This window comes from Python bivittatus, unplaced genomic scaffold (genome assembly GCF_059951505.1).
Source record: "Python bivittatus isolate LINGU-HERP-01145 unplaced genomic scaffold, Pbiv_v1 ctg000080_np1212, whole genome shotgun sequence".
Lineage (NCBI taxonomy): Eukaryota > Metazoa > Chordata > Lepidosauria > Squamata > Pythonidae > Python > Python bivittatus.
The window spans coordinates 4,939,619-4,962,602 of NW_028277035.1; the positions used below are offsets into that span (position 1 = coordinate 4,939,619).

Below are 22,984 nucleotides of genomic sequence, written 5' to 3' on the forward strand. Positions count from 1 at the left end.
TGGTAACATCTCAGCTTTAGTCATTTGGATGAAGCAGATTTGTCTCAAATCCACTTCAGACCTTGGTATGTGATGAAATCTATCACTCTGATTGACAATCTATGTCACAGATTAAACTTGGGAAGCTTGTTACACAGTTAGCAGAAAACAGTTTGCCTGATTTATATACAGTTGCAATGTTTATCTCAATCCAAAGGCAGTGGAACATGAAGAGGAACCTGCTTATTATGCCTAAACTAGATCTATGTCTCTGAGCTATGACAGGGCTAGAGACACTCTTAGGGAACGTATTTAGGACAAAGAACAACAAAATGATTTAGGCAGAGTACCTGAAAATTTCAAAACCTAGAAACTTAAATAATAATTATTATTCCTGAATAACAAGAACCAGCCTGTTACCTTACTATTTTAATTGTGCCCAAACTCTAGGAAACAGAGTATGCTTGAATGCCCTGCCATCTGCTTTGTTAGATGTAGATTTAATACTGTAGTGGCCTTTTTAATGAATGGAGTTTTCCCCTGTGGTTCTAGAACCACTGAAATGATTGAGCATATTATCCTGTATTATTTTTAAGAGATATATGAAATGATTTGATTTTGCATTTTTATTGTCTGTTTTTGGACATGAAAATGATTTTTTTTCCTTTATAAGCAAGATAGTAAATAGCTAATAAAACCAACAAAAGATTATTGCAATTTGGCTATCATCTGCAATTTGGCTATGTATTCTGCACCCACACTTCATGCAGCTTAAGTATTGGTATTTTTGTCGCTGGTCTGGAACTGCAATAAAGTTACCAACTTGCTTATGAACTCAATTAAAATCAATACCAGGGTTGCTTTATAGCCACTTTATAATCCAAAAGTTGAGTAATACTATGAAAATGTTCTTACCATATTATTACATACCATGTTCTTGCTATATAGTCATTGAAACTATTTAAATCAACATAAGAATTCTATAATAAATCATATCTTCAATTACCTTTGGTTTTTTGTTCAGCAGCCTGAAAGACAAAAACAACAAAATGATCAGTCAGCAGCCAGATTTTTATTGAAGACAACTGTGGGGAAAAAACTTGTAGCCCCAACAATCAGTAATATCATACATAAAACATGATCACCATGTTTATATGGTCTGTCCAATTGCTGGTTTAATACTTCATGTGATTTTGTAGGAAGGAAGATCAGAATAACAGCAGAACATCTGAAGATTTTTTTTAATGTCAGCCTGTATGTTAATATTATATGTACATTTCATGCCTAATTACTTTTATTGTATTCTGTTTTAGTGTTTTAATAGTATTTTAATTATATTTCAACTGTGGCTTTAATTATACTTTTACTATTAGTGGCTTTTGAACCATTGTAACTATATGGAGGAATGGATTTCTCCACTTGTTATATAAATATGGAAGTGCTTTCAGAACCAATTTAGTGTCATGAGGACAAGCAAGAATGAATGTTGACTCCTGACTCTCTAGCCTAATGGTATGCAAGCTTGGGTCTTTCAGAAATCTTTGACTGTAAACCTCACAAACCCAAGAATTAAACAGTTAAAAAACACCAGGTTGCTCACTTCTCCTTCAGCATATGTCGTATTTTATACATAACCCCATTCAAAAAGCATAGGCTCAAAATATTTTTATTACAAATAATGGAAGAAACACAGTAAACACACAGGTAATTTATACTGGCTTTAGTTTATAGTGATCAAAATAAACTGTAGCTTTGACACTAGAAAGTAATTGAATGTACAGTACATGTGCTAAAATGATATATTATGAAATAACTTACTTCAGTATATTTATATAGAACTCTTCACATTAATTATACATGTATTTAAATAATTATACAAATTAAGCTATAAAAAGAATCTAGAGTGTCTATGATTTAATTAATTTAGGTAATGTACATTAGTGGGTATGCATGTGTGTGTATATGTATATATATGTGTATATACAAACACAAAGTATAATTTACAACCATTCTAGTGTGACACAGAAAGAATTCAACTATTTAAGTATCTCATTAACATTTGAATGAACTGATATTAAACATATTAAATACTGTAACTTATAATGGGCATGGTTCAGACAAGTATTTTAGCGACGTGAAGGACTTGAACATATTCAGAGGAGTTTTGGATTCCCTCTGCTGCTTTAAACATTTCAATACCGTATTACTGTGAATAGAATACAGAACAGTCTTCTAAGAGAAGTCTGTTTCCTTCTCTGTACCTGCCTTGAACAATTTTATTTAAAAAGGCTGTTTTACATGTCTGATTTTATCATGCGTTCTGATAGTTTAAATTGCTACATTTTCACTTTAGTTTATTGCATTATGTTTATTATTTTATATTGTATCATTATTTTTGTAAGTTACCATGTGTATGCCAATAAAAAGAAAGGAAATTACAGTAAATAATTATAGTAAATAGTTTTACTATAATTACCTCCATTACCACCATCACCATCCCACCACCAGCTGCTTCAATAACAGTTTGCATAGGAGCTAATGTGTGACAAGCTCAAGCTCCAAGTTTTAGTATATACATACTACTATATATATACTACATATTGTATATGGAACTATTTTGTACAGTTCATTGTAGTCCTCTAGCAGAACATAGCAAAGTTGGGGCTGGGGAGTATGTGGAAGTATGGGTCCTAACACTTCCACTGCAAGCATCACCATTGTTCTGGAGGATTCACCAACACTTTGTGGTGGATTGCCAACCAGGACAGAAGGCACTGATGAAGGTCATCTATTCTTCCATTCAGCCAGCAAAAATATTCCACTGGCTTAACCTCATATATAACTGAAACAGCCTGTCATTTCAATGTGAGAAAGAACAACCCGGATTTGTTGTTCCATCCCCATTAAAAAAAAGAAAAAGACGAGGTTATAAAATAATGGAATAGCACATATTAGGTTTTTGTTTTCTATTTCTCCATAGTTAGAAAACCATTCTATAAGATGATTAGATATAGATATCAAAAGGACACATGGAACTTTTATTGGTTATATAGAAGGAGAATTTTATCTTCCATCTACTTCTAATAACCAGTGACAGAAGGTGTATTCTTGGCACAATCTGTGCAACATGTTAAATAATGGAATAAAGCATATTATTAAAAAGAGCAATATTTTTAAAAGAGTAAGAAACTATTAATCCTGATATCAATTAGTATTTCTGGGGGGGGGAGCAGGAACTGGAAAAAATGGCTCTCAAGTCTGATCAAGTAGTGTTAATGCCCATCTCTGAGATTCTGATTTTTTTTTTTTTTACCTGCACTCAGTTGTTACCGACCCTGAGCCTTCAAGCCTGTAGGAAAATCAATGTCACTGTATCAAACCCCAAATGGCAGATAAAAGAAGGAGCGCAGAGGTGCTTTAGCACATTGGGAGTAATGGTCTACTTGGCAGTTAAGAACTATGCAGTAATAGGTTGTCAGTTCTAAGTAGCCTAGTTTCTTCAGCTAGCTTTGATCAGCATTACTTGAATCTGAACGGAGTTCAAGTTCTTCCAGTATTTAAGCTTCCGCCTGAGACCAATCAAATACTAAAATAATGTTTATGATATTTTAATTTTCAGTCTTGGCTTGAAATCTTGTACAACTTTCTGAAAAGCCTAATCTCTGACTGGACCTGACAGTTTTACTATTAACACTTCATCTTGTTGACTTAAATTCTGGACTAGACAGGAACCATGCCATTGTCTATAGTAAGTACTATTTGACTCGATTGTTTGATTCCACTTCTTACCCCTATTGTGTGAACATGGGAATGTGATTGTCATTTTTAAAAATCTGAAAGATATACCAGACATTTCTACAGAAAATTATTATTTCCTGCCCTTAATCAAAATAGTGCCTTTATCTAAATACTACAGAAGCTGAAAATTATAAAAGCTGAATTTCTAAAATAGGAAAACAAACTCATCTGTGCTCGGTATGTTTTTCTGAAAAACTTTTATTACCTGGAAAGGAATATTTGTTAATAAATAAAATCTATTAATTACAGGATTTTATGAAATATTACAAGCAACATAACTTGTAAGTTTCCAGGCTGTTTTCATGTTGCTGAAATATGTAATTCACCTGGGAGTTACTTCAGATAGTAATATTTAGCTACTGTTCATGGACTGCTTAAACTGTGCTTTAATAAAAGCATTTGATCAGGCCAGGAGGAGATCTGCATATAACAGAATACAGTGGTCTGAAGAAGTGAAAATAAGATCAAACTTAGGCATAATGTTTGATAATTTTTATATATGCTGGTAACACCTAATTAAACTATTTACAAAAGTATTTTTTCCAAGTCATACTAATGAAATTGCCTAACAGTGTTAAAATTATATAATTGATATCCTGACAAACCTTTTTCTGAGCACCTTCCTTCTTTTTCTTTTCTTCCTGCTTTTTCTTTTTCTTTTCTTCCATCAAATGTTCCTCTTCTTGTGTTTGTTCTTTTTCCCTATTTATAAAAGAGAATTGAACCTCTTTTAGAGAATGATATAAATAAGGGAAGCCTGATTTACAGTATACACCAAAATTATACACCACCCCACAAATTTCAATTACTTCCATCAATAGAATTTAGATTAATGTAAATTAACAATCATATATGAGACACTTCTTACATGTTACACATGCTGTCATTTGTTTTACCTGCAGCTTACTAACAGAACACTAACAGAAACATTATAAAATCAGGTCCAACTACACCAATCTGTTTAAAAAAGAAAGATATAAGGCAGGAATGGGCATCAGACTTAGTTGCAGTGCTTTCTAAATCAAACCAGGGCACTTCACATTGCTTCTGTGGCTCTCAAAATTAATGTAGCTCTAAATGTACCTCCAATGTATCTCTAAAACAACTAGAAGAAATCAAAAGGGCTATGAGCAATTCAGTCGTTCTGAGGACTGCAAAAAACTGACTCTATGTCTAACCCCGCTTTCCAACATTATATTTAACTTTCATTTGTACATAAAACTTCTGGGCGGGGAGAAGAAAGAGACTAATGGAATTGATTGACAAATTAATTGCCTAATATAGGGAACAAGAACTCAGGAGGTTTCTGATCACACTCTTTTGAGAAGTTGAAACAAATATTCTTTGCCTGTGAATCTTATTTACTTTTCCCGAAATTAAAAAAAAAAAAACAACTCGTAATTTTTAGAGGCTTCTTGCCAATGGGTACCCATTACACATTCTGCAATTTTTATTGATTGATTTATCATATTTATACTGCTGCCCATCTCACAAAAAAGTGACTCTGGGCGGCATACAACACTCAATTAAAAAACCCATAAATACTTATAAAATAATTATTAAAACTATAAAAACACACAACAGGAGGAGATGATGTAAGGAAGCCATAGTAAGCCATAGTAAGGAAGTCATTGCAAAATCTCCCTCTCATATACCCTGTCTACCAAACAGAAAAAATGGATTAATAAACTTCTCTCCCTATCCATTAAAAACTCCCTTTGCACAAAGCATCCCCTTACATATTTGCTTGAAACTGAATCAGTTTGATCATCAAATTATATTAAAAAAATTAAAAAGGCACAATTACTCCAAAGCCTACCATTATTTTTCTGAAACTGATCAGATTCCATCTTCTTAATGGTATCTACTATCTTAATACTACTATGATAGACCTGAGTAACATGAAAGTTTCCTTCCTTCCTTCCTTTTTTTTTTTTTAATTTGTTCCCTCAGCTGCATCCAGTAGTATAATTTACAGAATTAGAGGTTATGTTCCAGTTAGCTGTTTGGGCCTGATTCTTGTGCTGAATATAAAGGCCTAATTTAAAAAACATGAAACAAAAACAATTATAAATTGAGATGGGGTGGAAGTCAAAAATCTTGACAGAAATCATAGCCAATTCCAGTGTGCCAGAAATGTAAATCTTACTGGAAGTGTAAGTGAAATAAAAATCAGAATGTCTTCACTGTAATTAGAAAAAGCTAACTGCAAAATGACAAAAAAAAGGGGGGGGGCTGTAGGAAGGAAAGTGGATTAGAAAATATTTTTAAAAACAAGCACACATTCATGCTTTTTGTAAGCTCTATCCAATAGAGTATAGGTAATCCTCACTTAACAACCACAATTGGGACTGGAATTTAGGTCACTAAGCGATGCAGTCATTAAGCAAATCATCATGTGACTGGACCCAATTTTACAGCCTTCTTTGTGGTGGTCATTAAGCAAATCAATGCGATCATTAAGTGAATCATGCAGTTCTCCATTGATTTTGCTTGCTGGAAGCTGGCTGGGAAGGTTGCAAATGGTGATCACGTGACCCCAAGATGCTGCAACCATCGTGAGTGCTGGTTGCCAAGCACCTGGATCACAATCACATGACTGTAGGGCTGCTGTGATAGTCATAACTTTGGGCACTGGTTGTAAGCCACCTTTTTAGCATTGTCGTAATTTTGAATGGTCACTAAACGAATGATCATTAAATGGGGATTGCCTGTACTATCATTCCTTTGACAGAACATCATCTGCCAGAGGACTGGATTCTTTGTTTCCCTCCTCCTATGCAGTTCCCAAACCTACTTTGTGAATTATCCTTACTCAAAGTCTACTGCACAGGAATGGTCTATTGACTCTGAGGCATACAGTCCCTTATTTTTAAATTTTGAAAAACCATTTTTATTCTATATTATTACAAAGAATGTTAAAACTATACTTGTTTGAAAATAAGCAAACATTTTATTACCAAAAGATCAAGTTATAAACTAATGTTGGCAGAAAGACATTCCTAAAAGAAATGATTCCCCAGTCTATACTACAAAATGGGGGAACCCCCAGAGCAGATTTCAGAAAGAACATGGGACCTTTATAGGAAATAAATAAATCTGCATTTTCAGATAGAATTCAGAAATTATACATATTGACAACTTAATTCATGACTTACAATCTAGTTAATTTAAATAATTTTGATTTAATAATTGTCTTTGGATTAAGCTAAATCTGCAAAGTATGTTAAATTTAAAAATTTCTGCACAGTATATTGCCATGCTGCTTTTCAACAGGCACAGTTACAGTTCATTTCCCAACTCTTCCCTGGCTAGTAACAAAACTGTCTCTCTCATGGGCACTGTGCTAGAGTTTGTACATTGGCAAAATTGAGAAAATAGGCAGTTTATCATTCTGCCAATTTCACTCAGTGTCAAATATCCAGGGTACAAAATCTTGACCTGTTGCAATAGCAGATGAAACTTCTGACCCTGTACCACAGCTCTGAGCAACCAAGATCAATAAACTGTGAATTATGCTGTTATACTGGCAGCAGCCATGAACTTTACTCTAAATAGGGATTTAAAATATACAGTATTCAAAACTCCATATCTCTCTCTATTCAATTACAGCTTGATATGAATCCTTTTCAAAGGGGAATATGAGCAATATACAAGGAAATACCTAATATAAAACAAACCACTATAAAGAAATTTTGATAAAGATTGTGTAGTTGAGAATTTTGGTCCCTGTATTCCTAATTGCATTCTTTTAATTATAAGAAGATGTATAAAATGCATTTTTTAAAAAAGCGTTAATACACTTGCACTCAAAGCGTTTGGAAGGAAATGGTTAACTCCCTTTAACTGTGGTTCTTCAAGTGATAGTTTATCAATTCATCTACACTACTTCTGTGTTACCCAGAACTTTCCAGAACTAAGATTTTGGAAAGAGCCTAGCTTCCCCCAAGTCAGCCAAATGAAAGGAAACACCACAGTAACCAATTCTTTTTCATCTTGATACATCTTGAAATGGCTGCTCTGCAGGACTATACAGCCACCAAGGCAGGTAACTAATATGATGACTTTCAGAACTGTTGGGATGGTATCACCTGATTTTTCAGGATTGCCTAAGCAAGAAAAGTCAATGATGGAAAGAATCTGATTGTTATATGTACAGGTAGTCCTCAGGTTATGATGGCAATTGGGACTGGGATTGCCATTGCTAAGCAATGCAGTTCTAAAGTGTGCATCATGTGACTGCATCACTTCGTGACAACAATCCGGCAGTCCAGATTGCCATTGTAACGCCAAGATGCATTAAGCGGGAAGCAGCAGGAGTCCCAGGTAAGGAGTGCTGGGGTGCAGCAGGGGGATGGAAGGGTGCAGCAGGGGGATGGAGGTTGCCACAGGGGCATAGGGGAGGCTGGGAGAGGGCTTGGGAGGCCCAGCTCAGGCTGTGTATCAGCACAGGAAGGCCAGGGAGACTTACCAGAGTGACTTGTGATCTTCCCTGCTGGCTTCCCCATTGACTCTGCTTGGGAGAAACCGGCAGGGAAAGTTGCCAATGGTGACCATGTGACTGCAGAATGCTGCAACTGGCATAAGTGCAAGCTGACTGCCAAGCACCCAAATTGTGATCACATGACCAAAAGGGTGCTGCGACGGCTGGAACTTTGAGGACCAGTCATAAGTACTGCTCGTTCAGCTCCATCACAACTTTGGTCGCTGAACAATTGGTCAGTAAGCAACAACTACCTGTAGAACATTACTACCTATGGCATAAATGGGTCCAGAAAAACAATCAGGGTAAGTGACTTCTGACTCAAGTTGGAAAGCAGAGGCAACCACAGACTCAAAAGATTTGGATGTGGTATGATAAGAATCAGTTATAAGTTCCAATCAACTAGAATATATTGGTTGATCAACACTGTGAAAAAAGTTTAAATATAATAGATATGGGGAAATGGGGGTGTTATCAAACGGAGCACAGGATACTAAAATCACTGACAGAAAAACCTTTATTTAAATAAAAGACAAACCTTGCTCTTTACAGAAAATAAAGGATGCTAGAATATACTCTAAATAGATATAAGAGCATTAGTATTTTTTTTCTAATTTTTTCCTGCAAATTTAACAAAATCTCTTTATTGTATGTATATGTATAAGTGTCTGTGAGTGACGTGACTGTTTGGTGGATGGCTTTCCGGATGCTAACAAAATCAACAGCACTCTGAACAACCACACTATGACATGGAAAGAAATATGACCCAAGTGCTCAATGCAGCACTATACAGTTATTTGTCTCTATGTTTAATATCCCACCATTATTTGTAGAAGTCAAGGTGGCATACACAATACTCCCTCTTCCTATTTTTCCCACAACTACTACTCTTGGGTGGTTGGTTGTGAGAGTATGATTGCCCAAGAGCATTGGAAGCTAAAGAAAAGTTAGTTTTGAAAGGGACAGACCAAGGCCAGCAGCCTCCATAAGCTATAATAATGTAGTCAAGTGAACTGAACCTTATCTTCAATATGATTCTCCTGTATAGGGGGATTGGTAAGAAGAGTCCCATAGAAAAGGGAAAACATCCCCAAGGAAGACACAATCCACTTTTCTCTGCTGCAGAAAATGTGATTCTGATACAAAGAGATAATTCTACCTGCCTTAAATGACCTGGCAGCACGCTCTCTCCTGAAGAGTCCCTCCCTGTACCTAGTTGTTTTTGACAACTTTTGCTCAGTTTCCAGTCTTCAGTTCCTTGCAAAAGTGGTTGAGGAGGGAATTAGCATACCAAACCCTGAAATTAGGGTTTAAAATTTAAGAAACTTTTTGACTTTTTCACAGAGACTTGATGAAAATATATAGGATGTTTTCTTACATTATTCTTATCCTTAGATATTTACACATGCACTCACAGAATAGGAACAAGACACTGTATATAAACACAAATTCCACCGGTTCTTTGCTATAATCCTCTGTAAATTGTAATACATTTGACTTTAACATCTCAGCTATGTGAGAGTCTGGTTTGGTTCCTATCCTTAGTCATCCTCTGAAAATTCTCATTATTTATATTATTTTAATGGGTTTTTCTTTTGAGGGGATTTTGTTGTACTCCACCCAGATGGGGGCAAGCTATAAATATTATAATATTAATAAATATGTCTACTTTTGGAGTGCCATTTGGGGAGAAAAATCATTCCTAGGATACTTTGCTTCCAGACCCATTCATGACAGGATCTGAAGTAGTGATTCAAGCTTTGTGGTTCTTGGTTATTTTTGCCAGTTAAGAGAACAGTTATGCCTTAGATTATCCATTAATAATAACAATTTCAAAAGTGCAAGAAAAGATCTAGAAGAGGAAATGGTTTATTCACCCGTTTGTTCATAACTATACCATGGCTGAGTTGTCATAATCTAGAAATTTTGTTCTAAAAGAGGGATTCAAAAAAGGGATTCAACTTAAGTAAAGGAGCTCTAGCTCCTTTTGGCCAAATGGACTGACAGTAGGCTCCCCATTACAGCATGGAAGCCTCTGTTTTTTCCATAATTGAAAGTGTTGTCAGAGGAAAAAGAACCCAAAAGAAAATGGTCCACAAAGACCTGAAAGGCTATTGCCACTGAATTTCAAGTGGATTTACTAGAACTCTGCATATGGAGGACCCACATATGCATTTTAGCAAAATTATCACTACAGAATACAACATGCCCCAACAGAATGAGTACAAGATGGGTATTGAAAGTGTAAGCAAAAACTGTATTAATGCCTTTACTCTGCTGATGGGCAAGGAAATCTGTACGCGGGCCAAGAAGCAACAGTTAGAACCGGTCACGAAACAACCAATTGGTTCAAAATAGGGCAAGGAGTATGACAAGGCTGTATACTGTCACCCTGCTTATTTAACCTATATGCAGAGTACATCATGAGAAATGCCAGGCTGGAAGAATCACAAGCTGGAATTAAGATTGCAGGAAGAAACATCAACAACCTCAGATATGCAGATGATACCACCCTAATGGCAGAAAGAACTAAAGAGCCTCTTGATGAGGGTGAAAGAGGAGAGTGTGAAAGCTGGCTTGAAACTCAACATTAAAAAAACTAAGATCATGGCATCTGGACCCATCAATTCCTGGCAAATAGAAGGGGTAGAAATGGAAGCAGTAACAGACTTCATTTATTTGGGCTCCAAGATCACCACAGACAGAGACTGCAGCCATGAAATTAAAAGACGCTTGCTCCTTGGGAGGAAAGCTATGGCAAACCTAGATAGCATATTAAAAAGCAGAGACATCACCTTGCCGACAAAGATCTGCATAGTCAAAGCTATGGTTTTTGGCTGTATGGCTGTGAAAGAAGGCTGTGAAAGAAGGCTGTATGGCTGTGAAAGAAGGCTGAGCGCCGAAGAATTGATGCCTTTGAACTGTGGTGCTGGAGAAGACTCTTAAGAGTTCCCTGGACTGGTAGGAGGTCAAACCAGTCAATCTTAAAGGAAATCAACCCTGGTTGCTCATTGGAAGGATTGATAATGAAGCTCAAGCTCAGATACTCTGGTCACCTAATGCGAAGAGAAGACTCTGGAAAAGACCCTGACGCTGGGAAAGATTGAAGGCAAAAGATGAAGAGGACGGCAGAGGATGAGATGGTTAGATAGCATCACTGACGCAATGAGCATGAAACTGAGCAAACTCAGGGAGGCAGTGAAGGACAGGAAGGCCTGGCGCGATATGGTTCATGGGGTCACGAAGAGTCGGACATGACTTAGCGACTGAACAACAACAACATATTCTTTTGCTTTTTCCCCTCTCCAAGATAAAAAGAATGGAAGCAGGAGAACCAGCAAAGCAAACAGGGCTGAAAATTATCCTAAAAAAGAACTTAAAAATTGCCCCCACATCACTGCATCATCATAAAGCCTCCAGTAGATCAGGAGACTGAATTGTGGTTCCCAGCCACTCAAAGGGAAGAAAAAAGTTGGTTTCTACTAGTAAAGGAGTCCTTGCTTAACAGCTACCCTGTTTAGTGATTGTTAGAAGTTACCACAGTGCTGAAAAAGTAACTTTATGACTGGTCCTTGCACTTACAATCAATGCAACGTCATTGCAATCATATGATTGAGATTCGGGCACTTTACAACCAGTGGGTGTTTACAACCGTTGCAGCATCCCATGGTCACATGATAATCAGTTGTGCACTTCACTACCAGCTTCTAACAAGCAGTCTCAATAGAAAAGTCAGCAGTGAAATTACAAGTCGCAGTCATGTGACATCTCACTTAATGAATAGTGATTCATTTAATGACCATGGGGAAAGTGACATTAATCCATCACAGTCATGTGATGTCTCACTTTATGACCGCATTGCATAGCAACAGAGTTGCCAGTCCCAATTGTGGTTGCTAAATGAGGACTACCTGTAGTGTGATATAGATATATGAAAATAAGCATCTGTTAAGTAAACAGAGGACATGAATGGTCCTCATGCAATGGAGATAAATGCCAAAGTGACCATACAGATTTTGGTCAGTACCAAGTACAACTGAATATCCTTCAGATCCGTATTTGGTTTAAAGTTTCCCCATTCTATGGTGTTGAAAAGACAGGCAATAAAATCTCTACTTAAGGGAAGAAGTCAGTGAGTTTTTTTTAGATCCATGTTCTTTTTCAAGCAATGCATATGGGACTTTGAGATGGTTAGCACATAGGAAGTGCTGGTTTGGAGTAATATCCTGAAACTATACGTGATGCTTGCTAGATAATATCAGAAAGACTCCTTGTTAAGTTCATAGCCCGGTGCTAGAGAAATGGGCAAGGTACAGTGGAACCTCGGGTTACGAACGCTTCTGTTAACGAACTTTTCGGGTTACGACCAGCTCCGGCCACAAAAATTTACCTCGATTTGCGAACTCCACCTTGGGATACGAGCAGGATACACGCCCATTTTCCCTCCCGTGACATGGTCTGCGGCCATTTTTCCGCCCGACACGTGGTCCGTGGCCATTTTTATGCCCGACACGTGGTCCGCAGCCATTTTCCACCCCTGACACATGGTCTGTGGCCATTTTTCCGCCCCTGACATGTGGTCCGCGGCTATTTCCCGCCCCTGACACGTGGTCTGCGGCCATTTTTCCGCCCCTGACACGTGGTCCGCGGCCATTTTTCCGCCCCTGACACGTGGTCCGCGGCCATTTTCCGCCCCTGACACGTGGTCGTAGGGGGGGGAGTCTCCCTCCAAGCAATAGCCGCCTCCCTGTCCTCCACGCCAGAACGGATTAACGGTAATTACATTGAACCTTATGGGAAAATTTCCTTCAGGTTGCGACCAATTCGGGGTGTGATCAGAGTCATGGAACGAATTAAATTCGTAACCCGAGGTTCCGCTGTATTCCCCAAACATGAAATTCCAGGAATTCCATGACACCATTGGGACTGCTACAATGGTCTTCCAGACAAGTGAACTGCAGCTTGAACTTGACAGAGACACATTTGATTCCACTGCTGTTAAGTCCATAACTAACACACAAATAGTGTGATGTATATGTGACCACTACCAAGAGCAACAGTGAAGCACTAAATGTGACACCATTTGAAAACCAAGTCCTTTAAGCAGTAGTTTCCAGTTTCTGCAAGTGGTTGGTGCTATAATCTGTCTTGGTACTAAACAGACTACCATTCTCAAAAGTAAGTCCTGGAGTGTCCTTCCTGGGTTAATGGCCAAATATGAAGAAACAGTGCTATCACTAGAGATACAATTTTTTGAACAAGAATTGTTGCTATGAGAGGGCATGTTAATTTGCTGTTTTGCCATGTGGGGAGGCTTCAGCACTGAAGACTTGAATAGTTTCTATCTGTCATCTGAGAGATTGGGGGAAAAAAAGAATGTGATTTTGTTCCAGAGTTTTTGATATTCTTGCCATATGAGCCTGATAACCGGTGACCCAAAGGCATAAAGTACTTGAAGCATAGTACTTCCATTCCATGGTGTCTACCTTCTGGCTTTCTTTAACAGTAGGCATAGAACATTGCTTCCATTAAAATCTTGAAACTTCCACCATAACTGGAAGGCTGCTGGAATAGACATGTGTGATTATGCAATTGGACCAGTGGTGCACTAGAGCCAATTGATACCAGCTGGCAAGAGCTGATTGTTAAATTTTCAGGAATTTTGCAAGCCAGTTGACCTAGTGTGCTGATCAGCTGTTCTGTGGCTAGCAGTACACCACTGGACTAGACCCTATACAAGTTCTCAATACAGTATGGTTGCATAGACAAAAGTTTCTTCCAGGAGTCCTTGATAACCTTCAGATAGATGGGAAGCATGATGGTCATAATCAGCAAACAAAATCTATTCACAACCAGTGTGAATGCTGGATTTTCACCAGGCTGATCTGGTTGCTTTACTTCTAAATTTTGGGAAGTGTAACTTTTGGGCTATTTGCTGCCAACTCCATATCCAGGAGAAAAGTCACTAAGTCTTCTGGATCTGACAGCATGAACTAGGTCTCATATGTTTCAGCTCTAGATTCAGTGCTGCAGTTCCTCCCTTGATATTGAGAATTTGATGAAGTCTCTGTTCCCAAGGCCAGTGCTCCATTCTGAATAGTTCAGCCCATTTATTACCAATGACTGACAGCTGTGGCCTTGCCATGTTCCAAATAAACTTATCAGCTGCCAAATGATTTAGCAAATGGGGCGAATGTCAGCCTCTTAGTGTTTTTGACACTAGGTCAGAATATAGCTTCCCTTAATTCCTTTTCATCTTCCATAGTGTGAGCACCTTGGGTAGTTTTCCAGTCCTTTTTTTCTACTAATAAATCAATGGATCATCATATAGACATGAAAGGTATATTAAAGCATCCTTATGTGATCTAAAAGTATTGTTATAAATAAGTTGAATACCAAGCCAATGTGACCAGCAATGAAGGGTGTTGGAAATTCTAGTTCTGCAATATTTGGAGGCCCACAAACTCCCTCTCTGGTCTAAATACTGGTATGGCATTCTGTGGGGCTTGATAATGAAGATAAGCCAATATCGTTGGTGCAAAGGAATCTAGGCAGAAAAGAGTGCATGAAACATTTAAAAAGATGCTCTTACCAGCTCCAGAAAGACAGCAAGTCTGTTTCCTTATGCCTAGTATTCAAATAGCCATTCTTGATCATTACCCCGATCTCTAATTTACCCTTTCTGGGAAAGATTATCAAGACTTAGTCACTGGGCATCTACAGAGCACCTCAGAGGGTTGTTCCAGTCAGTAATGAGGTGATAGTGGAGAGATCAGCTGGGCAGTTGCCCACTGTGGGGTACTGCAAAGTTTGGTGCTCTTCCCCTGCTTTTTACCATCTACAAAAGCTGCTGTGAAAGGTACTCTATCAGTTCAGGGTGCAGTAGCATCAGTATGCTGGGCAGAAGATGCTATCGATATTGTAAGGGCCTGGATGGGATGAAGCAGGTGGAGGTTGAATCCCAGCAAAAAGGGTTTGGTATTCATTCCTCAAGGGCCTTTGACTGTTCCAGCATTGTCTCTTGATGTGGCATTGCCCCTGAAACAGCAGGTCTGTCACTTAGTGTACCTTGTGACTCACTGCCTTGTATCATGGGCAGGTGGCGGCTGTGACCAGCAGCCCTTTATTCAACTTCAGTTGGTCCACCAGCTGCATCTCTATCTTGAGCATTACCATGAACCTGGACTACTGCAATGTGATCTACCTGAGGCTACCTGCTTCATAGTAACAAAGAGCACACCAAGATACATGTCACCAATATATATGTCAATTCTCCTATTACTTCATTGAGAGAGTATCTAACAGCTCTGTTCTGGCCCTTTGTACATTTTTAATAGATGAACCCTTAAAACCATGATGGTAAGACCCCAGTGTTTCCTAAAACTTTAGAAACACAACAGAATTACATAAAATGGAAAAAGAGCCATGCTACATCAAACAAAGGGCTATTGAATGGGCTACAGTGTGCTTTTGGAAATAAGTTGGAAAGATGCTTCACGGTTCAAAACAGTATCTGTTTACAACTGTTTAAAGCAGCTACATTTTCTCCTGAAAATGCACTGTTGCCACTTGATCCTGAGGAAAAATTAGGCTGCTTAAAGAGTTGCAAAGAGCTGTTATATACCCTCTAAAGCACCTTTCTAAACTGAATCTGAAGCATTGCACAGTCCTGCTGGTTAGTAAACCCCTCTATTCCTGCTCTTTCCAGTCAGATGCTTTTGGGAAGCATACAACTGGGATGTGAGTACAATAACATTCTCCTTGTTCTTTAACAGATGGTATTGAGAGGAATTTTATCTCTGATAGTAGGGGAAATATACAGTCATAAGGACTAAGCCACTTACATTAGTCCCTCTGTCCGAATTTATTCTTAAACAACATTTATTCTTACATTAAGAATAAATTCAGATGGAGGGAATAAACAGCAACAAAAAGCTAATGTGGCTGGCTTCAAAAGGGAATTTCTCTAATCATCTGTTGAAGCCAGCCATGTTGGCTTTTTGTTGTTATTTAAGAAAGAATTCAGTTATGCACTGAAGTAAATGTCTGCTTAATATGATTTCTGCTGAAAATTTCATACATACAGTATATTGGGGTTTCACTAGATTATAGAAGAGGTGATTTTGCCAGTATTTCAAACATCCCAGAGTAAAGAAGTGTTGATACAGCTACTTCCTCTGTCATCCAAGAGATCTCCATAGATTTGAATGTATTTTTAATGAACATAGTTCATAGTAAATTGGGCTGTAAGTCCAACAGCTAAAACATGATATTCATAGATAGTCCCCCTCAAAACCTATTGAATATTACATTTTACTCTCTCTAAAATGAAACTACATAATCAACTGATGGGAAAATAAGCCAATCAAAGTCTTTGTTCATGTGGAAATCAATGTGGATATAATTGTATATGCAAAATATTTCACTATGCAGACCTCCACATTGTATTTGTAAGTGTTTTGAGGAAGGTGACATCATTTAAGCCATGGGATAGGACTTACCAGGAGTCCTTGTCCTGAATGATTACAGAGATCTGCTCATTATGAACCAGATTGAACTTCCCAAGATATGACACAAATAATAATAAATCAAGTAACAAGATATGGAAACAGTTTAATTTTTCTATGCCAAAAACAGAGCAGTAGTCACATGCATTTGCTAATGCGTGGTTTTCCAGGGAAAGTCCAAAACGCAGCTATTTGGGCTCACAATGTTGGGATCTCATCCTAATTTGAAAAAAGCTACTATGATGTAGCACAATAATTATGTGTAAGTATCAGTTCTGAAATCATTCAAAGACAAAACTTTTTTTTTTTTTTTTGCTAAACTGGCAACATAGTATTGTAGACAGCTTTGAAGGCAATAATATTCTCTCTGGCATCATTTAACTTGATGCAAGGGTGGATATAACTCATGCCAAAACCTATTTTTCAGCAAGGAACTGGCCCATGAACATATAATGTAATAACTACTTCTGATCATTAATGAAATGTTTTTGTACCCAGAGTACGTATACACACCTTGCATAACCATCAAGATCTGTAACACTAAGATTCAGGGGAAATTATTTCGTTAGGCAATTAGAACAAATTCAAACTATTCATCACAGTTTCCTTCACCAAGGATAAATACAAGGAGTTGAGAGCTGCTACCAATCTGCAAACTCTGAGTCTCTATCTCAGTTTACCAAAAACATGACACAAACAAAAGAGTTGTTCCCAAAACAGAGGTGTTGATGAAGAAGTACAGATAACTGATGAAATGCAAGAAATATAGTAGTGAACAGGTGAATTCATTTTTATTTTTTCAATTGTTTGATTCATGAGCAGGAAGATACAGCAAAACAACCTGGCTGCCTCAGTCAATTTCTGGTTGCCAAGCTGCAACTTCAGAGTGATTACACTGAAGTGATTCAGCAGATAAATCTACATCAGCAGATAAAGCAGTTGGTATTGTTAAGGGATAGCAAACTCAGATATCCAGGAAACAAAATCAAAATGTGTTTCAAAAAATCAGTACAATGCAACATCCAAACATTTAACTTTTAAATCTGTTGATTTGCATAAAATATTTTTGTAACAAATTTTAATCAACAGACACATTTACATGATCAAATCTCAGTTTATTAAATTAATACATTCATATGTACTGACATGCAACAACATCTTATACATGGGGAAATAAAAGAGGAAAGTCATAGTTAATCACAGCTCCCTAGTATATTCAAGCTAGAAATTATGAGGAATGGCTTCCTGAGAAGCTAGAATACACATAAGGAGTTTAAATCATTGTTCTACAGTCTACCTTATATGGGAACCATTAATGGTAGTTCTCTTTTTAAATATACAGTTGTGTGAAAAAGAAAGTACACCCTCTTTGAGTTCTATGGTTTTACATATCAGGACATAATAAAAATCATCTGGTCCTTAGCAGTTCTCAAAAGTAAGTAAATATAACCTTAGATGAACAACACATGACATATTATACCATGTCGTCATTTATTTTACAAAAAGAAAGCCAAAATGGAGAAGCCATGTGTGAAAAACTAACTACACTTTATGATTCAATAGCTTGTTGAACCACCTTTAGCAGCAATAACTTGAAGTAATTGTTTTTTGTATGACTTTATCAGTCTCTCACGTTGTGGAGGAATTTTGGCCCACTCTTATTTACAACATTGCTTCAATTCACTGAGGTTTGCAGGCATTTGTTTATGCACAGCTCTCTTGAGGTCCCGCCACAGCATTTCAATCGGGTTGAGGTCTGGACTTTGACTGGGCCATTGCAACACCTTGATTCTTTTCTTTTTCAGCCATTTGTTGTAGATTTGCTGGTGTGCTTGGGATCATTATCCTGTTGTATGACCCAATGTCAGCCAATGTACATTTAACTGTCGGACAGACGGCCTCACATTTGACTCTGAATGCTTTGGTATACAGAGGAGTTCTTGGTCGACTCAACTGCAAGGTGCCCAGGTCCTGTGGCTGCAAAACAAGCCCAAATCATCACCCCACTACCATGCTTGACAGTTGGTATGAGATGTTTGTGCTGATATGCTGTGTTTGTTTTTCGCCAAACATGGCACTGTGCATTATGGCCAAACATCTCCACTTTGGTCTCATCTGTCCAAAGGACAGTGTTCTGGAAGTCTTGTGATTTGTTCAGATGCAACATTGCAAACCGAAGCTGTGCTGCCATGTTCTTTTTAGAAAGAAGAGGCTTTCTCCTGGCAACCCTTCCAAGCAAACCATACTTGTTCAGTCTTTTTCTAACTGTACTGTCATGAACTTCAACATTTCACATGCTAACTGAGGCCTGTAGAGTCTGAGATATAACTCTTGGATTTTTTGCAATTTCTCTGAGCATTGCACAGTCTGACCTTGGGGGGCATTTGCTGGGACATCCACTCCTGGGAAGATTGGCAACTGTCTTGAATGTTTTCCACTTGTGAACAATCTTCCTCACTGTAGAATGATGGACTTCAAATTGTTTGGAAATGGCCTTATAATCCTTCCCAGACTGATGGGCAGCAACAATTGCTTCTCTAAGATCATTGCTGATGTCTTTACTCTTTGGCACTGTGTTAACACACACCTCAATGTTCAAGACCAGCAAACTCCTAAAACTTCAGCTTTTATAGAGGTAGTCACACTTGCTGATCAATTGATCAAGGGCATTTGATTAGCAGCACCTGGCTGCTACAGCCTCTTCATACCTATGGAAGCAGTAAGGGTGTACTTAGTTTTTCGCACATGGCTTCTCCATTTTGGCTTTCTTTTTGTAAAATAAATGATGACATGATGTAATATGTTACATGTTGTTGTTCATCTGAGGTTGTATTTACTTACTTTTGAGAATTGCTAAGGACCAGATGATTTTTATTATGTCCTGATACATAAAACGATAGAACTCAAAGAGGGTGTATTTTCTTTTTCACACAACTGTAGTTTCTTGGCTTTTCCCTCCTCCCCCAATGGCATAAAGGAAGGGAAGGTGTTCAGAAGAAGGCTCATTCTTATCTTGCTTTTAAAGTCTTAATACAACTACTGTACATGTTTTTTTTTAACTTTTTAAAAAACTTTTAAAAGTTTAAAAAGACTTATTTTTTTCCTAAATCAACTTCTTACACATATTTTTGATATGAAGTAAAGGAATAGTTAGATACTGGACAAAGTTTCACACCCAACCACCCCCCTGACTTTAAGAGTATTCTTAAAGTCAGATCTGCTGTTAGGGAATTAGATAGCAAATACGGCCAGAAACTATTTACCAATAGCGCACATTTAGAAGATGATCATTCTTAACTATGCTTTGATTGTATCTAAATTAGATTTCTACAACATTTTATACCAAAATACTGTTGAAAAGTGTTACAAATTATTTGTGCAGAGTACAGAGGCCAATCTTACTATCAGAACTAGCTTTTTAGACTATATAGCATTAATGAAGTATTATCTTCACCAGCTCCTAGTTCAGAAAACTAAACCAGCTACTACCCTTTAAATCGTAAAGTCTGGGGTCAGCATTCTAGAAGAAATGTGCTCCCTCCTCAAATATGAAACCTCCTACACCTTGAGATCCCTCTCTAAAATAATGCTTCAAATTCAAAGTACAAAGCAATTCTATAGACATGCATGCAAAAAGCCCTTAGCAATAATGGCATCCAGAATATGGAATTTATTTTTACTGGAAATATTATGTCCTCCCCAGCCCCCAGCCCCCAAGTCCTGCTGTACTACTTCATTGTGGCAGGGGTGGGTATGTTTCTGGGAAGGATAAGCAAAGAATACCTGGAGGGTATGTCAAGAGTATATATTCCTCAAGCATCAAGCAAGATGTGCTGCTTGTGATTGGAGACTGGATTGCTGCAGTTGGAAATATTAAATATTAAAGAGAAAAATGTAGTTGGATTGTATGACTTAGGAAACTGAAATGAAGAAAGAGACCAACTTATCAATTTCTGCCACTCCAATGATTATTTCATAGCTAACACTGTCTTCAAACAACCAAAACGATGCCTCTATACATGGACATCACCAGATGGAATGCATAGAAATCAAATTGACTATATTATTGCTAAAAGGAGGTGGAGGAACTCAATTATAGCATCAAAGACATGGCCAGGTGCTGACTGTGGAACAGATCACAAACTGCTCAGGTACAAGTTCCAAGTTAAATTAAAGAAGAAGATAGCCAGTGAGTTTCCATGATATTATCTTGAATATATACCCACCATTTTCAAGAAGAGCATCAGGAATCACTTTGAAGCCCTGAACCTCAATGATAGAGAACCAGAATAATTATGGAATTAATTTAAAGAAGTCATTAAGGATGAATGTGAAAAGCGACTGCCAAAGATGAAGAAACAGAAGAAAGCAAACTGGATGTCAGAATAAACGGTGGAAATTGCCAAGAAGTGAAGGGGAGCCAAAATCAAGGAAGACAAGAATCTCAGGAAGGAGCTTAATGAAGAATTTCAGAGCTGATAGAAGAGACAAGAAGCTACATCACAACAAAATATGTAAAGACACTGAAGATGTAAACAGACATGGAAAAACAAGGAAAGTCTTCCAAAAGACCTCTGAACTCAGAAGGAAGTTCTAATCTCAAATTGGTATGCTAAAGGATAGTAACTGATTCAACGAAGATCAAAGAAAAATGGAAGGAATATAACAAAATACTGTACAGTAGAGAGGTCAACATCCAAGATACCTTATAAGAAATTCCCTACTTATAAGAAGCTCTAGTACTAGAAGATGAGGTTAGATTAGCACTCTGGTCATTACCAAATCAGAAGGCTACAGGAACTCATGGAATACCCACTGAGATATGGCAAGCCACAGAAGAAGAATCAGTAAAGGTTCTAACCAAGCTATGACAGCAAATCTGGAGAATGACACAGTTGCCAATAGATTGGAAGAGGTCAATCTACATTCCAATACCAAAAAAGGAGACCTAACAGAGTGTGCAAACTATTGTACAATATCCTTAATTTCACATGTTAGTAAAATAACGCTTAGGATCATCCAACACCGATTGGGGCCCTACATAGAAAAAGAGATGCCAGATGTTCAAGCTGGCTTTAGAAAAGGCTAAGGAACACAAGACATTATTTCTGATGCATGCTGGATAATTAAGAAAAACAAAGAATACCAAAAAGAAGTAACTATCTGCTTCATTGATTATAGAAAGGCCTTTGATTGTGTCAATCACGTCAAGCTGTGGAGTATGCTCAGAAAAATGAGAATCCCAGAACATCTCATTGTCCTCATGAGAAACTTATATACAGATCAGGAAACCACATTATGGACAGAACATGGCAAAACAGACTGGATCCAGGTTGGCAAAGGAGTGCAACAAGGCTGTATACTCTCCCCTTATTTATTCAACCTATATGCTGAATATAAATTAAGGGAAGCTGGATTGGAAGAAGATGAGGATGGTTTTAAAATTGGAGGAAGAAACAACAATAACCTGTGCTATGCTGATGACACTATCTGATAGCTGAAAATATAAAGGATCTGGGAGCTCTAGTAATAAAAGTTAAGAAGCAAAGTGAAAAAATGGGAGTAAAATTAAATATAAAGAAGACCAAACTAATGATAACAGATAGAACAACCAGCCTTAGAATTGGCAATGAAGATACCAAAATGGTGGATAGATTCTGCCTTTTAGGATCAACCATCAGGAGTAAAGGAACAAGCAGTCAAGAAATACATGGGAGACTAGCACTTGGTAAAACAGCCTTGGAAAAGATATTCAAATGCTGTGATGTCTGTTGCAAATCAGAATTGTGCAAGTAACTATATTCCCTGTGACATTCTATGGAAGCAAAAGTTGGAGTCTGAAGGAACAGGATAGGAAAAGTATTGATGTTTTTGAACTTTGGTGTTGGAGAAGACTTCTGAGAATACCATGGAGAGCCAAGAAAACAAACAAATGGATCATCGAACAAATCAACCCAGAGTTCTCACTAGAGGCACAAATGACCAGGCTTAAATAAATACTTCAGACACATTATGCAAAGACCCAGCTCTCTGGAGAAGGCTCTAATGCTGGGAAAGGTGAAAGGAAAGAGTGGAAGAGGACAACCAGCAGCAAAGTGGATGGACTCAGTTACAGTAGTGATGGGTGCACCACTGGCAGATCTGAAACAATCTGTTAGGGACAGATTGTTATGGAGAAAATCTATCTGTGTGGTTGCTAGGAGTCAAAAGTGACTTA

At 37.7% G+C, this 22,984-nt stretch overlaps 1 protein-coding gene across 8 annotated transcripts in view; it reads right to left on the reverse strand.

The window, feature by feature from the left end:
• The window catches only part of TNRC6C (trinucleotide repeat containing adaptor 6C), a 156,268-nt gene that overhangs the window by 109,299 nt on the left and 23,985 nt on the right, over positions 1 to 22,984 (reverse strand). For all 8 annotated transcript variants that reach the window (XM_025164659.2, XM_025164658.2, XM_025164660.2 and 5 more), the window contains exons 2-3: positions 4,383 to 4,479; positions 986 to 1,007 (exon numbers count right to left, since the gene is read on the reverse strand). In XM_025164659.2, the coding sequence (XP_025020427.2) occupies positions 986 to 1,007; positions 4,383 to 4,479 (119 nt within the window). The remainder of the gene's footprint in view (positions 1 to 985; positions 1,008 to 4,382; positions 4,480 to 22,984) is intronic.